This window comes from Saccopteryx leptura, chromosome 1, assembly GCF_036850995.1.
Source record: "Saccopteryx leptura isolate mSacLep1 chromosome 1, mSacLep1_pri_phased_curated, whole genome shotgun sequence".
Taxonomy (NCBI): domain Eukaryota; kingdom Metazoa; phylum Chordata; class Mammalia; order Chiroptera; family Emballonuridae; genus Saccopteryx; species Saccopteryx leptura.
The window spans coordinates 97,079,031-97,097,603 of record NC_089503.1 but is presented as its reverse complement, the minus strand read 5'-3'; the positions used below and the strand labels follow the sequence as shown (position 1 = coordinate 97,097,603).

Sequence of the window (18,573 nt, the reverse complement as noted above, 5' to 3'; positions counted from 1 at the left end):
GATTCTTGAGAGCAGGAGCTATGCCTCAGATTCTCTCATCTACAACACAGTGCCAGAATCACAGTGCTGTAGATAGCCTCTCTACTGAGCATGCTGTGTGCACAAGACACTACGCTGGGCTCAAGGTGGACACAAAGATGGGCGAGACTTGGTACACCACCCATGGCACTAAAATGAGAGCCCTATGTGGTGTCTCAGAAGGAGGATAGGGCTAACTTCAGAATGCTAAATTTTTATCCCGAGCAGTGCCACTGACAGCTGGCCTCAGATCTTTGGTACCTCTGATTCAAACATAACTGCTATGAAATCATTATAACAAAAGGCAGAGGGTCAGAAGTACCTGAAGAGCTACCAAAAGTGAAAGAGCTTCTCCCCCAGGCCTCTGGATCTCAATTTGTGGTGCTGCCCAATTGCCCAAATCAAAACCACAGACAGTCCTTGACTCCTCCCTCTCACTCGCTCCCACTTCCAAAGAAATATCAAACCTTACTTCCAAAATGCAGCTGAAATCCAACCCCTCTTGATAGTCCAGCTGCCACCCGCGTGGTCCAAGCCATCATTATTTCTCACCGGATCTGCCGCAATCCATTCTACAGTGATCTTTCTAAAATACAAGTCTGAGCGTGTCACTTCCTTACATAACACCTTTCAGTGACCATCCATTGCTCTTAGGATAACAAAACAAAGCGAAACAAAACCTACATCTTAACATTTCCTGCAAGGCCCTGCATTACTTGTCCCTGCCAAACTCTCCTGCGTTATTACAAGCAGCTCCCCTTCTACTTCATGCCTCGGGTACTTAGTTTCCGGGGCATCCACCAGACTCAGGCCTGCACACAAGCTGGCCCCTTTGCCAGGAACATCATCTTTGTTGATCAATCCTAATTCACCTTTGAAGCCAGCCTAGATATGGCTGCCTTTCAAGGCCTCCTAGACTAAGCTAGAGTCTCCTCTAATTCTACATGGTACCAGTTACAATTGTAATTTAAATACTTATTTGTTTTTGTACTTTTTTTTTTTTTAATGCTATGCCCTTGCAGATGTAGCTTTCATCTCACAATAAGGATTTACTACATCTGTCTCATTTTACAGCATCCAGTACAGTGTCTGACTGATAAGATGAATGGATGGATGAATTAACAAATGAACAAACGAGTGAATGGAGTGTCCAGGTAGGGGAGCAGGAAAGGCCTCCAAGAAGAACTAGCATAGAGAAGGAAATGTTTATGTTTGGAAACTTTAGGAGTCACAGGCCTGGAATAAATGAGCTGAGATGTATCTTCTCTTGCAGTCCTGATTATTCAAGGTTTTCTTTTCCTTTCTAAAAGTCACTGATTCAGTGCATCTCCATCTAAACTTCCCTTCAGTCTGTTTTCTGACCTGGGAGAATGGCTTTCACCCAGGTATCCCAGCTTCTCATTCTGTTCCACGAGCTATCGAGGCTCACAGTCCCTCCAATCCACTTTCCCACCACACACTTAGACTTATGTAACTGAATAATCATGTGATGCTATAAAACTAATTTGCACCACTGCATGAGCAGTGACATGACTGGAGCTTTGCAGTTGGCCTCAAGAGGCAGAAAAGAGCTCCACCACCCCTTCTCAGCACCCCTGAGACTCAAAGCACGAGTGGGCAGCCCTACTGAGAGGGCCCCATGACAGAGGGCCATAGCAAAACCGAGCCAAAAGCCAGCCACAAAAAGAGATTAGGAAAAAAATATTTCCTTTGTGCAAAGACAAGCTCCTTATCACAGTCTGCCCATTTCCTAATAGAGTTTACTGGTGCAGTTTCCCTTTCTACATTCCATAGGACTCTGTTGGCACCCGTTTTCTTAGTCACAGACCGGGAGATGGTGCGGTCTTTTCTTCCGGACAACTCAAGGCACACTAAGGCCAAAAAGCAAAGAGAAGGTGCCTCCCAAAGTTTGGCTGCCCACTTCCCAGTTTTGGAGGTCTCAAGCAGCATGAAATTGAAAGACCAAAAGAGAACAAAGAGAAAAGTGTTCCTAGATGAGTATATGTGTATGCGTATGTGGAGAGTGGGCGGGGGGGGGGGGGGGGGCATATGTAGATTATGCAAAAATTTAATAGTTGATATAATGAGGAAGCATACACAGTATTAAGTAATAATAGCCCCCACTTATTGGGTCTTTACTATATGCTGTGAAGTATTTTGTACTCAATACTTTATTTAATTTTCAAAACAACCCAGTGAGGTAAGCACTGATGTGCCCATTTTATAGATGGAGAAACAGGCTCACTGGATCACACAACTCATGAGTGGTCAAGCTCCAGGATTGAGATCCTGATGCCCTTGCTTTGAAATACTCCTTGTAACTGCTTTCCTAGGGCTAGAGATTAGAAAGGAAAGAGACTTGTTTTATGGTTTATGGTATGACAGCGGACTTAAGAAAGACATAAAGAATGTTCTGACAATGAGGGCCATTTGGTTGTAGCCTGGGTAATTAGGCTTGTTAGAACTCTTCCTCTGAGGGCCTTTACATTTCAGATGAATAGACGCTTCTATGCCTGGCTGGTTTAAGGGAAGCCCTCTGTGTTCCCAGCACGGGGCTGACCTGTTTGAACTATTAAATATATGACAGCCCACTAGGGTACAAGAGTGCTATACATGAAACTGTTAGATTACAGGAGATAACACAGGATATGTGCCCAAATAGGGCTGGAAGAAAGTAAGGACTATAGGCAGGCAGATGTTACTGTAGTTGAAAGCAAGAGATTTGTGGTCAAGTGGACTTGTTTTTGAGTCCCCACTGGCTCTCCTGCTTGTATGACCTTGAGCAAGTTACCTAACCTCTCTAAGCCTCCGTCCCCTAGTCAGGAAAAAGAGGCTAAGAATAGAACTTACTTTGGAGGGTTGCCTTGAAAAATTTTTTTAAAGATGATACATGTAAAGTGCTTGGCACAGAATTTGAACATCATAAGGATACAATAAATGGTAGCTGCTATAATAATTGCTATTGTTGGAGTCCAGAGGCAGGAGAGAGCTATGTTAGTCATTAGCAAAGAATGTCTTCCTGGGAACCATGAGTTTTGTTCTGAATCTTGAAGGGCTGGTCAGGTAAAATCAAAAGGAAGAAATAAGGACAGAGGTAGAGCTCACATAATGGAGTGAGACTTCAAATTTTCTATCATCTTAAAAGAAAAGCCTAGTTTGATCTGTGGTGTAACTAAAAAAGAAAGTTGATTATGCGGGGGAAAGGCGGTGGAAAGAGGCCTTCCATCTTTGTTTCCAAACCCAGAATTTAAAGAGACAGAGATAGCCTCAGAGACCTTAAAAAGAAACTGGACACACAGGGTTCTTTGCTCCTTCTTCTGAGATCTCACTGGGGTTGAAGGGAAGGGATCTGGGAAAATGGAGCAGAGCTGATACCAGATGGATGGGGAACAGAATCTGACACATGAAGTTAGGAAATGCGGGTGAAGCCCTAATGACTGTGCAGGATGACTCACATGGGAACACTTAGCTTTAAGGCGGGATAGCCATGGGTTGCCTGTCAGGCAAGAGACCAGTTTTGAGACTCCAGGCATCTCTCTTCTTCAGTCTTGCTGGCTAGGGTGGGAGGCCCTCTGAGAGAAAAGGCTGTTTTGTGCTAATCCGTTATTCTCTGACAGTCTGCCTTATCTCTCCGATGTGAAGATTAACTCCTCAGGGGCCAAAATGGCTCTCCAGGAAAGATGCTGTTTGTTTTATATTCTCTATCCTTAACCCTCTGTCAGGTACCAACTACTATATCAACCCCTTCTATCAAAGCATCACTTGGGCCTTCATTAAAAAAAATGCACATTTTCCATTTTTTTCCCTAGGGAGTCTAATTTACCAGATTTAGACAGGGTTTTTGTTTGTTTGTTTTTTAACAAGAATCCAGATGATTCATTGGTGAGGCAAATTCAGAAAACACCAAGTTAGATAGTCCCTTGAATCCCTTTCAGTCCCACGTAGGCAGCAGAGTGTAGTAGGAAGAATGCTGAGTTGGTAGCAAGAGATGGGTTTGACCCTGCAGTTCAAGGAAGTTGGCTCTACTGTTGGTGCCCTCACAGTACCTGCATGCCTGGGTACCTGCTGTCATCTCTGGCACTGACAAGAACCCTGTGCTGGGAAGATCTAGAAGGGAAGGAGGCTGCAGAGCAGAGGAGAGTCTTCGCCTATCTGCAATAAAGATCTCAGAAAAAAATAGGGGGACAGAAATGATAAATGGACCTCAGGAAACAATAGGTTCCGACCATTCCTTGGGGCTTTCTCTTACATGGGATTAGTAAAACACCATAAATCTCAGCCACTCCCACTATACACAGGGTGATACTTATGCCCAGAGAATTTTTTTTATTGATTTTAATTTATTGTGTTTTCATAGATTCAAGTGTCCCACCGAATACATCCCCCACCGTGTTCTGCTCAACATCCCTCTTGCCCCCCTTCCCCAACACCCTCCCCCCTTCCCTCCAGGATTTGCTTCCCTGCTCTCTATAGCGCTGTGTTATGTATATATAATTTCACCAATCTCTTTCCCTTTGCTGATCCCATCTTCTCATCCCCTTTCCCTCTGTCCGTTTTCCCTCTGGTCCCTTTGATCCCACCTCTGCCTCTATTCCACTCCTCAGTTCACATTGTTCATTAGATTCCTCAAATGAAGGCCCAGAAAAATTTTAAAACGTGTCCAAATCACACAGCTAATCAGAGGAAGCAGAAATCTAGATCCCTCTGCCTTCACCTATTTCATTGTTCACACAGTTCATGGCAGGGCTTTGGGGGCTTGTGGAGAGGCAGGGATGGTCAAGCACCAGTGTCCTGCGTATGTACTTGGACATTCTCCAGATGGCCTGGACTCTAAAATTTCCCTGGATTTGCTCAGACTATTACAGAGAAAGGAGTTCTGGAGAGGTGGGCAGAACTGAGGAAAAGGCCCTGAACAGGGGAAGAGAGGGAGGCTGGAATGAAAAAGAAAGCCACACAGTGGCTTACAAAATGTAAGGGCTTTGAGGGTTGCATCCAGAGAGGTGCCCTGTTTTATCAAGATCTCACACCTGAGGGATGTCAAACAGGGAACGCCCTCAGCTCCCCTCTCCAGACTAGGTCGGCCCAAAGATGGAGTGTGAGGTGAGGTCTGATTTTTCAGAAGTTTTTCAGAAATCCATTTTGTCAGAAAAATTAAAAAAACAAACAAAACCCCTAAAACACCAAGCCAGATTATTTCATCCACGTGGCACAAGAACAAACCAAAAAGGGGGGGGGGGGGGGAGGCGGGGTAAGAGGCACCCGTCCCGCCCCTGCTGGGAGGAAGGGATTTACTCGGAGAACCAACCCCTGCCACAGCCCGGTCGCTGACGGGACAAGGCAGGGAGGGAGGGAGATTGAGAAAGCCCTTTTCCCACAAAGCCGCTGTGCAGCGGTCCCCTCTATCCTCTGGCCGCCACACGAGTGCGGGGAACTTCCGCGGGCCCTTTAAGGGCCAAAAGGTGCGCGGTCTCTTTAAGACAGGTCGAGGTGGTTTCTGTTTTCTGAAGGAAGTGACGGGGGGGTGGGATTGAATGAAAAGTGCACAACAGAGGCTCTGAGCACCGTAGTTGGAAGCCGCGGGGGCCGGGAGGGCCGTGCCTGCCTGGGAGCCGCCGGGGGCGCGCAGCCTCCGTGCGTCCCCGCCACGTCGCGGGCGACCTGCGGCGGAGCCCCCGACCAGCCGTTCTTAGGCGCCCCAAACTTGCCACCAACTTTGAGCGGAGTTTGGCAGCGCGTCTCCCGGCCCGCGCGCTGCGTCCCGGGGCTGCAGAGGGCGGCAGCCGCTTAGGGGGATGCGGCCGTCAGGCTGCGGCGGAGTCCCCACGGCGTCCCGGGCGCTGCTGTTGCTGCTGCCGCTCCTGGTGCAGCTCCTGGGGGCACCGCGCGGCGTGGGTGCCGGGTCCGGAGCGCCGGCGGAGCTGCGTGTCCGCGTGCGGCTGCCCGACGGCCAGGTGACAGAGGAGAGCCTGCAGGCGGACAGCGACAACGACAACATCAGCCTCGAGTTGCGCAAGCCCGACGGCACCCTCGTCTCCTTCACTGCCGACTTCAAGAAGGTGAGGCAGGCTCACTCTCCAGGATGAGACCTTCGAGGCTAAGTGCGCCGGGTCCCCATTGCACTCAGGCCTGCAGACCCAAGAATCGGGCCGGGAGAAAGACGCACTTACCCAAGTTTGCACAGGGCTCTTCTTTATATCTCTGCCCAGATCCCCCGCGCCCAGACCTGGCCCCATCCTTTGCCACAAAGAACTCCTGCACTGCTCCCTTGGAGACCTCCCTCCAGCTTTTCACCTCTCTGATCCAGGTGCCCAAGCCCTGTTTCACTCCCAGACCAGACCTTTCCCTACTTCCTCTTCCAGCTCGCTAAGGACCACCAGGTGCAGACCCTCTTTCAGAAGTCAATGTCAATGACCCTGACTTCCTCTTGGAGTAATTTTTATATGCTCTTGCCGGAAAAATCCAAGGCCAGGAATCTTGCTGTGTGATCTAGGGCAAGTCCCTTCCCTTCTTTGAGCCACTACTCAACTATGTACAGGACAATGAAGTGGCTCCAGGCCTTGCAGTCCTGACATCTTGGTGAAGTCTATGAACCACCTACTCTTGTTTCATATTTCCCTGGGGCAGGAGGGAGGGCGTTGCTGGGCACTCCTTACTTCCATGTTTTTGTTTGTTTTTGTGACAGAGACAGACAGAGAAAGGGACAGATAGGGATAGACAGTCAGGAAGGGAGAGAGATGAGAAGCATCAGTTCTTTATTGTGGCACCTTAGTTGTTCGTTGATTGGTTTCTCGCATGTGCCCTGACCAGGGGGCTACAGCAGACCAACTAACCCCTTGTTCAAGCCAGCAACCTTGGGCTCAAGCTGGTGAACCTTGCTCAAACCAGATGAGCCCGCACTCAAGCTGGCAACCTCAGGGTTTCGAACCTGGGTCCTCTGCGTCCCAGTCTGATGCTCTATCCAATGCGCTACCGCCTGGTCAGGCCTTACCTCCATGTTTTGGCCCCAATTGTGAGAGGGAAGCAGAGACCAGCCTCTACTCAGTGTGTGCATGTATGTTGTGGAGGAAACCAGAAGGTGGACCTGGCCCCCAAGGTTAGGGAGCTTGTAGAGTAAAGATGCTGGGAGTTTATTAGCAAATGGACCTGGGAAGGTCCACCCTGCAATGACCGAACATCAGGAGTCCTGAAGGAAGAGATGGTTGGTACTCCTGATCTCCTACAGCCACCCCCAACCTCTCTCCTGATAAAAAGAGGCCCTATTGTGTCTTTGGGGGAGTGGACAGGTGAGGCCAATCAGATAGCTGGAGAGCCGGAGAAGGCCAGGTTTGTGGGACCATTGGGTAAGCCACCTCTGTCTCCTAAAGCCTAGCAGCTTGAGAGGAGAGGGGGCAGAGTTTGAGAGGCAGCTAGGGACCCAGCAAAATTGCCATGTATAATATGGGGTGGGGTGGGGGAAAAGAGATCCAGTGGACAGTGGAGGCAGGTCTTGGCTACTGATCTGTCCCAGGACTACTGAATTGTCATTGACATGGGACATAGATAGACTATGGAGAATGGGGGGAAGGTAAGTGGTCACAGTTGGGAGACTGTTGTTCTTTCTTACTCAGCAAGCCCCAACTAGGTTTCTCAGATTAGGTAGGACCAGGTGAGTTTGTGTGTGGCAAGAAAGGAGCTGATGTGGCCAGAACACCTATTCCTCACCTGAACTCCAGGGCAATTTTGTCAAGTGTATTATTCTTTTCCCAGAAAATCCAATTAATGGCTGGATCCCTCAGGAAGCAGAGATCTCTAATCTTCCCTTCCTACCTTCCATTGAAGCCCTTTGCCCTTGAGAATAAGCAGTGGGTCAGGGTAAGCCTCCCACCTTCCTGCCCACTGTCCATTGTTCAATGAGTTGAAATCCCGGAGAGAGACCCCCCCCCCCCATCACTGGGACTTCTCCAGCAGCCAAGGCTGTGACTAGGACAGCAGTGAAAGAGGCGACAGGTAGGGCTAAGCTTTTATAGCCTTTAGCTGCAGCATGAAATATGTTATTGCTCTACCCTGAAGGCAAGGAGGGGAGAGCTCTCAGGTGGCAGTGCCATGGAGGACTGAGGATTGGGGCTGAGGGTATAGTGGGAGGGCTGACTGCCCAGTTAGGCTCTATTTGTTGCTGATTTCAGGAGTTCCATTTTAATTCCCACAGTGGTTCAAACCTCCACCTAGATTTCTGAAGTCCTTTTCAGGATAGCCCCTGACCCAGAAGCTGGTGTTTCACACCCTCTCCTGGCATCTCTAATTTCATCAGCAAAGGTGAAATTGGGAGTAAAAGGCTTAGAAAGTGAACCAGCTCTCCAAGATTTCCTCCAGCTCCTGGTTTCTCAGTTAGCCCAGGGCAGGGTGGAGCTGGGGAATGCCAAGGTGGCCACAGCCTGTGGAATAGCGTTTAAGCCCTTCCCAATTCAAATCATTCCAGGTGAATCTCTCTTATTGGCCCCTCAGTTCTAAGGCCTCAGGCCTCATGGTCTTTGCTCGATTTCCACAAGAACTTTTATTTAGAAGTAATAATTTTTCTTGTAGGAAAAAAGGCCTGGATGTGGTGTTTCTTTTGTTTCATGTACCAAAAACATTTGGAAGCCCTGGCCGGATAGCTCAGTAGTAGAGTGTCGGCCTGGCATGCAGGAGTCCCGGGTTCGATTCCCGGCCAGGGCACACAGGAGAAGCGCCCATCTGCTTCTCCACCCCTCCCCCTCTCCTTCCTCTCTGTCTCTCTCTTCCCCTCCCGCAGCCAAGGCTCCATTGGAGCAAAGATGGCCCCTTGGAGCAAAGACGGCCCGGGCACTGAGGATGGCTCTGTGGCCTCTGCCTCAGGCGCTAGAATGGCTCTGGTTGCAACAGAGCGACGCCCCAGAGGGGCAGAGCATCGCCCCCTGGTGGGCATGCCGGGTGGATCCCGGTCGGGCACATGCGGGAGTCTATCTGACTGCCTCCCCGTTTCCAGCTACGGAAAAATGCAAAAAAAAAAAAAAAAAAAATTATATAGGTTTCAGCTGTATAATTCTATAATACATCATTTGTATGTTGTATTTTGTGTTCACCACCCGAAGTCAAGTCTCCTTCCGTCCCCATTTATCCCTCTTCTACCTCCTCCAGCCCTCCTTTCCCTCTGGTGATCACTATACTGTTTCTGTGTCTATGAAGTTTTATTTTTCTTTAATCTCTTCACCTGGCCCACAATCCTCCTCCCCACTGACAGCTGTCAGTCTGTTCTCTGTATCTATGTCTGTTTCTATTTTATTCGTTTATTTTGTTCATTAGATTTCACAGATAAGTCAAATCATATGATATTGGTCTTCTCTAACTGGCTTATTTCACTTGGCATAATGCTCTCCAGGCCCATCAATGTTGTTCCAACAGGTAAGATTTCCTTTTTTTTATGGCCAAGTTATATTCCATTGTGTAAAAGTATCAGAGCCTTTTTTTAATTGAATTTATTGGGATGACATTGGATAATAAAATTATATAGTTTTCAGGTGTACAATTACATAATACATTATTTGTATATTGAATTATGTGTTCGCCACCCTAAGTCAAGTTCCTTTCCATCACCATTTATCCCCCCATACCTCCTTCGATCTTCTCCACTCCCCTTTCCCTCTTATAATCACTGCTCTGTTGTCTGTGTCTCTGAGGGTGTTTTTGCTTAATCCCTCTCCTTTTTCACCCAGCCTGCAACTCCCCTCCCTGCTGACAGCTGTCAGTCTGTTTTCTATCTATGAGTCTGTTTCTGTTTTGTTTTATAGTTTATTTTGTTCATTAGATTCCACATATAAGTGAAATCATGTAGTACTTGGCTTTCTCTGACTGGATTAATGCTCTCCAGGTCAATCCATGCTGTCACAAAGGGTAAGATTTCCTTCTTTTTATGGCTGAGTAGTAGTCCATTGTACTTCTGATGGGTACTTGGGCTGCTTCCAGATCTTGGCTATTGTAATAATATGCTGCAGTTAACATAGGGGTGCACATATCCTTTCAAATTAGTGTTTTGGATTTCTTCAAATATATTCCCAGAAGTAGAATCACTGGGTCATAAGGAACTTCCATGTTTAATTTTATGAGGTAACTTCTTTCCAAAGAGGTTGCACAAATTTGCATTCCCACCAACAGTGCTCAAGAGTTTCCTATTCTCCACATCCTGGACAACACTTGTTTTGTTGACTTATTGACAATAGTCATTCTGAGAGGTGTGAGGTGATATCTCATCAGGGTGTTAGTTTGCATCTCTCAGATGATTTGTGAAATTAAGCATCTTTTCATATGTCCATTGGCCATGTGTATGTCCTCTTTGGAGAGTGTTTATTCAGATCCTTTGCCCATTTTTTAAATCAGATTGTTTGTCTTTCTGGTGTTGAGTTGTATAAGTTCTTTATAAATTTTGGATAGTAACCCTTTATCAGATATATCCCATTCAGTGGTTTGGCTTTTTATTTTATTGACAGTTTTGCTATACAAAAACATTTTAGTTTAATGTAGTCTGGTTTGTTTATTTTTTTGTTTACATTCTTTGCCCAAGGAGATATATCAGGAAAAAAATACTGCTATAAGAATATGGTTATTTATATGGTTATATGGGGGTTTTTTTTTCAAACATTGACTTTATTTATAGGTAAGAAGCTATTTCAAAATTGTGGTATATTTTCTTTGCTTCTGAAATGTTCCACATTTAACTGCCTGGTCTTATTTGGGTTGCAATCGTAATCATTAATTAGGAGAAAGATTAGGGACAGCATCATATCTAAATGTCTGTTATGGCTGCTTTAATGAGGAAAATACCTGCCATCATTTAAAGGCATCCTGTATACTTCATAAATATGCTTGTGGTAGCCTTCTCATTTAGGCTGTGAACATCAAAGGAAATTAATGTCAGGTGTAAATAGAAGCTGTTGAATAGATCTGCTAAGAAACTGAGTGGTATGTCTGGATAGAAAAGATTAAGGACAGCTTCTAATATTAATGAAACTATAAGTAAAACTAAGGTTTTATGGACTGTTTTCTTCTAGGAGTTTTGTGGTTTTAGGATTTACATTTATGCCTGTAATCCATTTTGAGTTTATGCTTGTATATGATGTAAGAAGGTGGTCTACTTTTATTTTTTTGCATGTATCTGTCCAACTTTCCTCAACACCATTTATTGAATAGACTGTCTTTTACCCCATTGCATGTTCTTGCTTCCTTTTTTAAAGATATGTTGATCTTATAGGCATGGATTTATCTCTGGGCTCTCTATTCAGTTCCATTGAGCTATATATCTGTTTTTATGCTAGTACCATGCTGTTTTGATTACTATGGCCTTGTAATATAGTTTAAAATTAGGTGCATGATTTCTCCAACTTTGTTCATTTTTCTCAAGAATGCTATGACTATTCAGGGTCTTTGTGGTTTGATATAAATTTTTGGCAAATTTGTTCTAAGTCTGTGAAATATACCATTGATATCTTGATAGAGATTGCATTGAATCTATAGATTACTTTGAGTAGTATGGACATTTTAATGATGTTAATTCTTCCTGTCCATGAACATGGTATATGCTTCTACTTATTTGCATCTTTTTTAATTTTTCTTTCTTCAATGTCTTATAATTTTCCTAGTACAGGTCTTTTACATCCTTGGTTAAAATTATTTCTAAGTATTTTATTTTTGATGGAGTTAAATGGGATTGTTTTCTTATATCTCTTTTCTGACAGTTCATTATCGGTGTATAGAAATGAAACCAATTTTGGATTTTTACTGCCACTTTACTGAATTCATTTATCAGTTCTAGTAGTCTTTTGGTGGAATCTTTAGGGTTCCCTATATACAGTATTATGCCATCTATAAATAATGACAGTTTTACTTCTCCCTTTCCACTATGTATGCCTTTCATTTTTTCTTTTTGTCTGATTGCTGAGGCTAGTACCTCCAGTACTGTCTGGTGAAAGCAGACATCCTTGTTTTTTCTTGATCTTAAGGGAAATGTGTTTAGTTTTCTCCCACTGAGTATGATGTTGGCTGTGGGTTTGTCATATATGGCCTTTATTATGTAGAGAGATGTTTCCTCTAGTTCCACTTTGCTGAGAGTTTTTATCATAAATGGGTATTGGATGTTAGCAAATATTTTTTCAGTATCTATTGATATGATCATGTGATTTTTATCCTTCATTTTGTTTATGTGGTGTATTATGTTTATTAATTTGCAGATATTGTACCAGTCTTACATCCCCTGAATAAATCTCAGTTGATTATGGTAAATGATTTGTTTTTAAGTGAGAGGAGGGGAATTAGAGAGACAGACTCCCACACGCACCCTGACCAGGATTCACCCAGCAACCCCCATCTCAAGTCGATGCTCAAATCAACCAAGCTATTCTCAACACCTGGGGTTGATGCTCAGACCAACAGAGCTACCCTCAGCACCAGAGGCCAATGCTCGAATCAGTAGAGCCACTGGCTGCAAGAGGAGAAGAGAGAAAAAAGGGGTAAAAGGAGAGAAGCAGATAGTCACTTCTCATGTGTGCCTTGACTGGGTATCAAACCCAGGATGTCTGTACACTAGACTAAAACCAGGATGTCTGTACACTAGGCTAATGCTCTATCCACTAGGCAACCAGTCAGGGCCTGTATGATCTTTTTACTGTATTGCCAGATCCAGTTTGCTAATATTTTGTTGAGGATTTTAGTTTCTATGTTTATTAGAGATATTGGCCTATAGTTTCCCTCTCAGCACTGGATTCACTGTATCCCATAGATTTCAGGTTGCTCTGTGCTCATTTTTCATTTGTTTCAGGTATCTTTCGATTTCTTTCTTGATCTCAGTGTTAACCCATTAATTGTTTAGTAACATGTTATTTAGCCTACATGTCTTGTATATTTTTCAGTTTTGTTTTGTTTTTTCTGTCATTGGTTTCTAGTTTCATACCATTGTGGTCAGAGATGTTTGGTATGATTTCAGTCTTCTTAAATTATTGAGACTTATTTTGTCTTCTAACATGTGATCTATCCTAGAAAATATTCCATGTGCACTTGAAAAGAATGTATATTCTGCTGCTTTGGGGTGAAATGCTTTGAAAATATCAATTAAATCCATCTAATCTAGTGTATCATTTAAGGCTGCTGTTTCCTTGTTGATCTTCTGTCTTGAAGATCTATTCATTGATATCAACAGGGTGTTATTGACTGTATTATTACTGTGGATGTCTCCCTTTATGTCCATTAAGATTTGCTTTATATATTTTGGTGCTCCTATGTTGAGTGCATAAATATTTACATGGGTTATATCCTCTTGTTGAATTTTTCTCTTTAGCATTATATAATGTCCTTCTTTGTCTCTTGTTATGGCCTTTGTTTTGAAGTCTTTTGTGTGTGTATGACAGAGACAGAGACAGAGAGAGGGACAGATAGGAAAAGACAGACAGGAAGGGAGAGGGATGAGAAACATTAATTTTTCATTGTGGCTCCTTAGTTTTCATTGATTGCTTTCACATATGTGCCTTGACCAGGAGGGGAGACTTCAACAGAGGGAGTAACCCCTTGCTCAAGCCAGTGACCTTGGGCTCAAGCCAGAGACCCTGGGTTTTAAGTCAGTGACCATGGAGTCATGTCTATGATGTCTGTGATCCCACGCTCAAGCCAGCAACCCTGCACTCAAACTGGTGAGCCCATGCTCAAGCTGGATGAGCCCATGCTCAAGCGGCAATCTTGGGGCTTTGAACCTGGGTCCTCTGCATCCCAGTCCAATGCTCTATCCACTGCACCACTGCCTGGTCAGGCTTGAAATCTTTTTTGATTGGTATAAGTGTTGCTACCCTTGCTTTTTTTTTCTATTCCATTTGCATGAAATATATTTTTCTGTCCCTTTACTCCAAGTCTATGTGTATCTTCCATTCTGAGGTGGATCTCTAGTAGACAGTATATACTGTATTTTCCCATGTATAAGATGCACCCTTATCAAAATAATTCAGGGTCTAAAAATTGGATGTGTCTTATACACATAGAATTTTTAAGTTGCATTTCCCACTTTTTTGTATCAATCCCTTCTGTCCCAAAATGTTTCTGTTGAGAAATCAGCTGACAGTCTTATGGGAGCTTCCTTGTAAGTAACTTTCTCTTGATGCTTTTAAGATTCTCTTTTGTCTTTAACCTTTGGCATTTTAATTATGATGTCTTTTGGTGTGAGTCTCCTTTGGTTCATCTTGTTTGGGACTCTTTGTGCTTCCTGAACTTATGTGTCTGTTTTTTCCCCCAAATTAGGGATGTTTTAGTCATTATTTCTTCAAATAGGTTCTCTTTCCCTTGCTCTTTCCTTTTTCTGGTACCCCTATAATGGGGATGTTGTTATGCATCACATTGTCCCAAAGTTCCATTAAACCAGCTATTTTCAACATTTTATTTTTCATGGCACACATAAACTAATTACTAAAAACCAAGAAGCCGCTCCCTTAGTTTATGTCTGCTATGAGAAAAAAAAGTTGAAAATGTCTGCCTTAAACTATCTTTTTTATTATTTTTTTTCTTTTTCCTGCTCTGATTGGGTGTTTTCTCCTACCTTGTCTTCCAAGTCTCTGACTCGATCTTCTGCTTCTTCCAACCTACTGTTTATTTCTTCAAGTGTATCCTTCATTTCAGATATTGTAGTTTTCTTTTCTGACTGGTTCTTTTTTGTAGTTTTTATATCCTTTTTTATGCTAGTTGAAGTTTTCACTAAGTTCATTGATCAAACTTATAACCATTTTTTAAACTCTATATCTGGTAATTTGCTTGCCTCCATTTCATTTAGATCTTTTTCTGGAGACTTCTCCTTTTCTTTCATTTGGGGCATATTTCTTTGTCTTTTCATTTTGGCTGCCTCTTTGTGTTTGTTTCTATGTATTAGGTAGGTCTGCTGTCTCCTTGTCTTAGTAGCATCGCCTTATGTAGTAGATGTCCAGTGGAATCCAGTGGTACAGTCTCCTTGATCATCTGAGCTGAGTAATCCAGGAATGTCCCTGTATGTGTTAGGTGGGCCCTCCTGTTGTAATTGAGTCTTTTTTTTTTTTTTTGTATTTTTTTTCTGAAGCTGGAAACGGGGAGAGACAGTCAGACAGACTCCCGCATGCGCCCGACCGGGATCCACCCGGCATGCCCACCAGGGGCGACGCTCTGCCCACCAGGGGGCGATGCTCTGCCCCTCCGGGGCGTCGCTCAGCCGCGACCAGAGCCACTCTAGCGCCTGGGGCAGAGGCCAAGGAGCCATCCCCAGCGCCCGGGCCATCTTTGCTCCAATGGAGCTTTGGCTGCGGGAGGGGAAGAGAGAGACAGAGAGGAAGGAGGGGTAGGGGGGTGGAGAAGCCTCTCCTGGGTCTAGGTGTGGGAGGGAAGGACCAAGCTATGCACCAAGCCAGCTTTTACTAACACTGAGCCCAAGGGCAGGTCAGCAGATGCCCCAAGGCACCCTGCGGTCCACCTGCATCTACCTCTACCTGCCGGCTCCCTGTTTGTCTCAGTCACTGAAAGAATCTCTGGCTGCACTTGAGTTGTATGAGATAGGTTCTCAGTAAGTCACCAGTTAGGGGCAAGTGGTATTCACTAGATTGATACAGCTTCAATCTCAGTGCCAGTGCTGTGTCTGAGGCCACTCGGCAGATGTTCCAGGTTATACCAAGTCTTTTTGCCACCTACCGGGTGCTCACAGACCTTTGAGCTGGGGAGGAGTCTCAGGGAATCATCAGGGTAAGGCAGAATAGTTTATCAGGCCCAAACAGACCAAATTTGGCCCTGTAAAGGGATAACTCTGCACCAGTTGGGCCTGTGAGGGGAAAATGGCCTCCATCCTAAGGCCACACAACTCAGTCTCTCCATGATTCTGTTAGGAGCTGAAGTTCATCAGGGCAGGACCACTGTGAGTTGCCAGGTTGGGGCTAGTGGATTTCCCATGAGGGGGAGGTACCAGTCCAGCTTGGGGGAAGATGGGAGAGTGGCCCCACCTCAGAGCCATACAACTCAGTCTGTTCCTAATCCTGCAGAGACCTTGGTGGGACAGGACCACCAAGAGTTGGGAGGGTGGGGCTAGTGTATCTCCTGTGAAGGGGAGGTGCCAGTCAGGTTCATGGAAAAGTAGAAAGATTTATTATGAGAGATTGTCTGCCACAATTATGGAGGCTAAGTCCCATTGTCTGCTATCTGCAAGTTGGAAACCCAGGAAAGCCATTGGTATAGTTTAGTCTGAATTGGAAGGCCTGGGAATCAAGTGCACCAATGTCTGCTCACAAAAGATTACGTCCCAGCTCAATCAGAGAGAGAAAATTTGCCCTTCCTCCACCTTTTGTTCTATTTATACCTTCAGTGGATTGGATGATTCTCACTCACATTGGTGAGCACTGTCTTTACTCATTCTGCTGATTCAAATGCTAATCTCTTCTGTTAACAGCCTCACAGATACACCAGAAATAATGCTTTACTAGCTCCCTACGCATCCCGTAATGCAGTCTAGTTGATACATAAAATTAATCATCACACTCCAAAATTTCTAGCCAGCCCCTAGGAACATGTAGTAGTCATCCTTGTCCTTCCTATCTACCCAGGGCAGCATTGAGCCCCTTGTGCTGGGTGCATTGCACCCCTCACACCCAATCCCCTCCCTATGGCCCCTCTCACCCTCTGTTTGCCCCTGCCAGGAGCAAGGTTCCAACAAGATCTGGCTCTCCCCACACTGCCACACTGGACCTAAAGCCAGTGAAGCAGTAGTAGTAATCAGCCTGCTGTAGGACACCTAACCTAGAGCCCAGGCAAAGATTGCAAACTCCACAAATAGCTTGGAACAATCAAATGGCCGTTGTGCATTACTGCAAGTCTTGTCCAATTGCTGCTGACCATCAGGCAGATTGAGCCAAGGCTCTAAAAGATGTGCCATAGCTCGGTGGCTTCCAAAGTTTGCTGCACATTAGAATCACCTAGGGAGCTTTGGAAGATCTCGATGCCTGGGTTGCTATCCATACCAATTAAGTCAGAATGTCTGAGGGTGGGAGCTGGGCAGAAGTATTTTTTTAAAGAGACCCTGGTGATTCCATTGGACAGTGATATTTAGGAACCAGTGGCATAACTGCTTCAGAAAAGGGGAGGGAACTTGGAAGAGCAACCAAGTTAGACTGTCAAATGAAGGTAGAGGCCAAACTCAGTTACCTATTTGAAACCTGTCATTCTACCAACAATCACCCTAATGTGTCTAAGCAGCATACAGACTTCAGGCCTAATTCTATATGACCTCACCACAGAGCTCTAATTCATAGCACACACTTAATTGGCAATACTCTTCTTTATAATCCAAACCCTGTATCTGTAATTATACCACATGTACATACTCACTGGGTATATCTAAATAACAGGCATGTCACCATCTCCAGTCCCTAACCTGGCTTTTTGTGTGACAGCCTTCTTGATCCCATTCCCCCAGGCTGTGTTCCTGTCCATGCTCTCTTCCCCCTTTGTTCCTCAGTCTGAGTGTTCAAAAGCTGGGGAAAGGGATGAGTCATGTTCCAGGCATGGTTTGGTGCTGACTGAATGGGAAGGGTGGGGCTGAGAGATATGAGAAAGTCATGTGCAACTGTTTCGGGGTGATGGATACAACGGGAGCCACAGACTTCACAAACGTGGAGAGAGGGGATTGTAAGGGCCATGGGCTGGAGCCATGGGGAGCCATATGGGAATATGGGCCAGTTCAAAGTCACTCTGAAGGACTCGAGGAGATTGGGACTTGAGTCTGACCTGGACACTGGTGGGTGAGTGGGGGCCAGAGGAAGGAACAGGATAGAAAGCCCAGAGTCTCTGCCTTGTGGTCTCCTGGCCTGGAGAGCAGCACAGGCTGGAGACAGTCAGTGAAGATGTGGAATGTACAGGTGGCCACGTTGCCACCTGAGGCTGTTTGTTCTAACAGGATATCACATCACATGACGTCAGGCAGAAGCTTGTAGGAACCAGTCTCCCCCTACCCTTAGGTACCCATGATATGGCTAAAGGCATGTGATAGGATGTATTCTTGAAGAACAGAGGAATTGCTTTCAAGAGAGACCTAACCCTTTTAGAGTTCAGAGCATTTTCTCATAAGAGTTTATGAGAAGTCACTGAGAGGAACAACCCAGCTCATGTCCATGAGGGCCGTTGGGTCTAAGAGCAGTCCCTCTGCCATATCTGTGGAATTTCCCACAGATCAGGAATCAGTAGCCCTGCCCAAAGATTCAGATGTGCTCCCTTGAGCTTGGCAAGTATCTCCACTCTCCCTTCCACCCCGAATGCCTGTGTCCAGGTGGAGTCCTAGGAAAAGGTCCAAATCAGGCAGTGAAAACTAGCCCCGGAACAAGTGGGTGGCCTGCTGGAAAGAGGGTAGGGCAATGAAAAGGTCTGTTCTTCCCTACCAGGTTTTCCAAGCTGCAGAGAGGTGATGATGGGGGAAAGGGGAAGGAAAAACTCAGGAAACACTCTTGTTCCACAGGAAGACAGAGGGTCCAGCCTTGAGATAAGACTTGTGTGTATCTGGATCTCACATACTGAATAGCCAATCATACCACT

General features: G+C 45.2%; 1 protein-coding gene across 1 annotated transcript in view; it reads left to right on the top strand.

The window, feature by feature from the left end:
• The first annotated feature begins 5,346 nt into the window (after positions 1 to 5,346).
• The window catches only part of OAF (out at first homolog), a 23,548-nt gene continuing 10,321 nt past the window's right edge, over positions 5,347 to 18,573 (top strand). Inside the window, exon 1 of the mRNA XM_066371658.1 lies at positions 5,347 to 6,074. Coding sequence (XP_066227755.1) covers positions 5,811 to 6,074 — 264 coding nt within the window. The 5' untranslated portion in view covers positions 5,347 to 5,810. The remainder of the gene's footprint in view (positions 6,075 to 18,573) is intronic.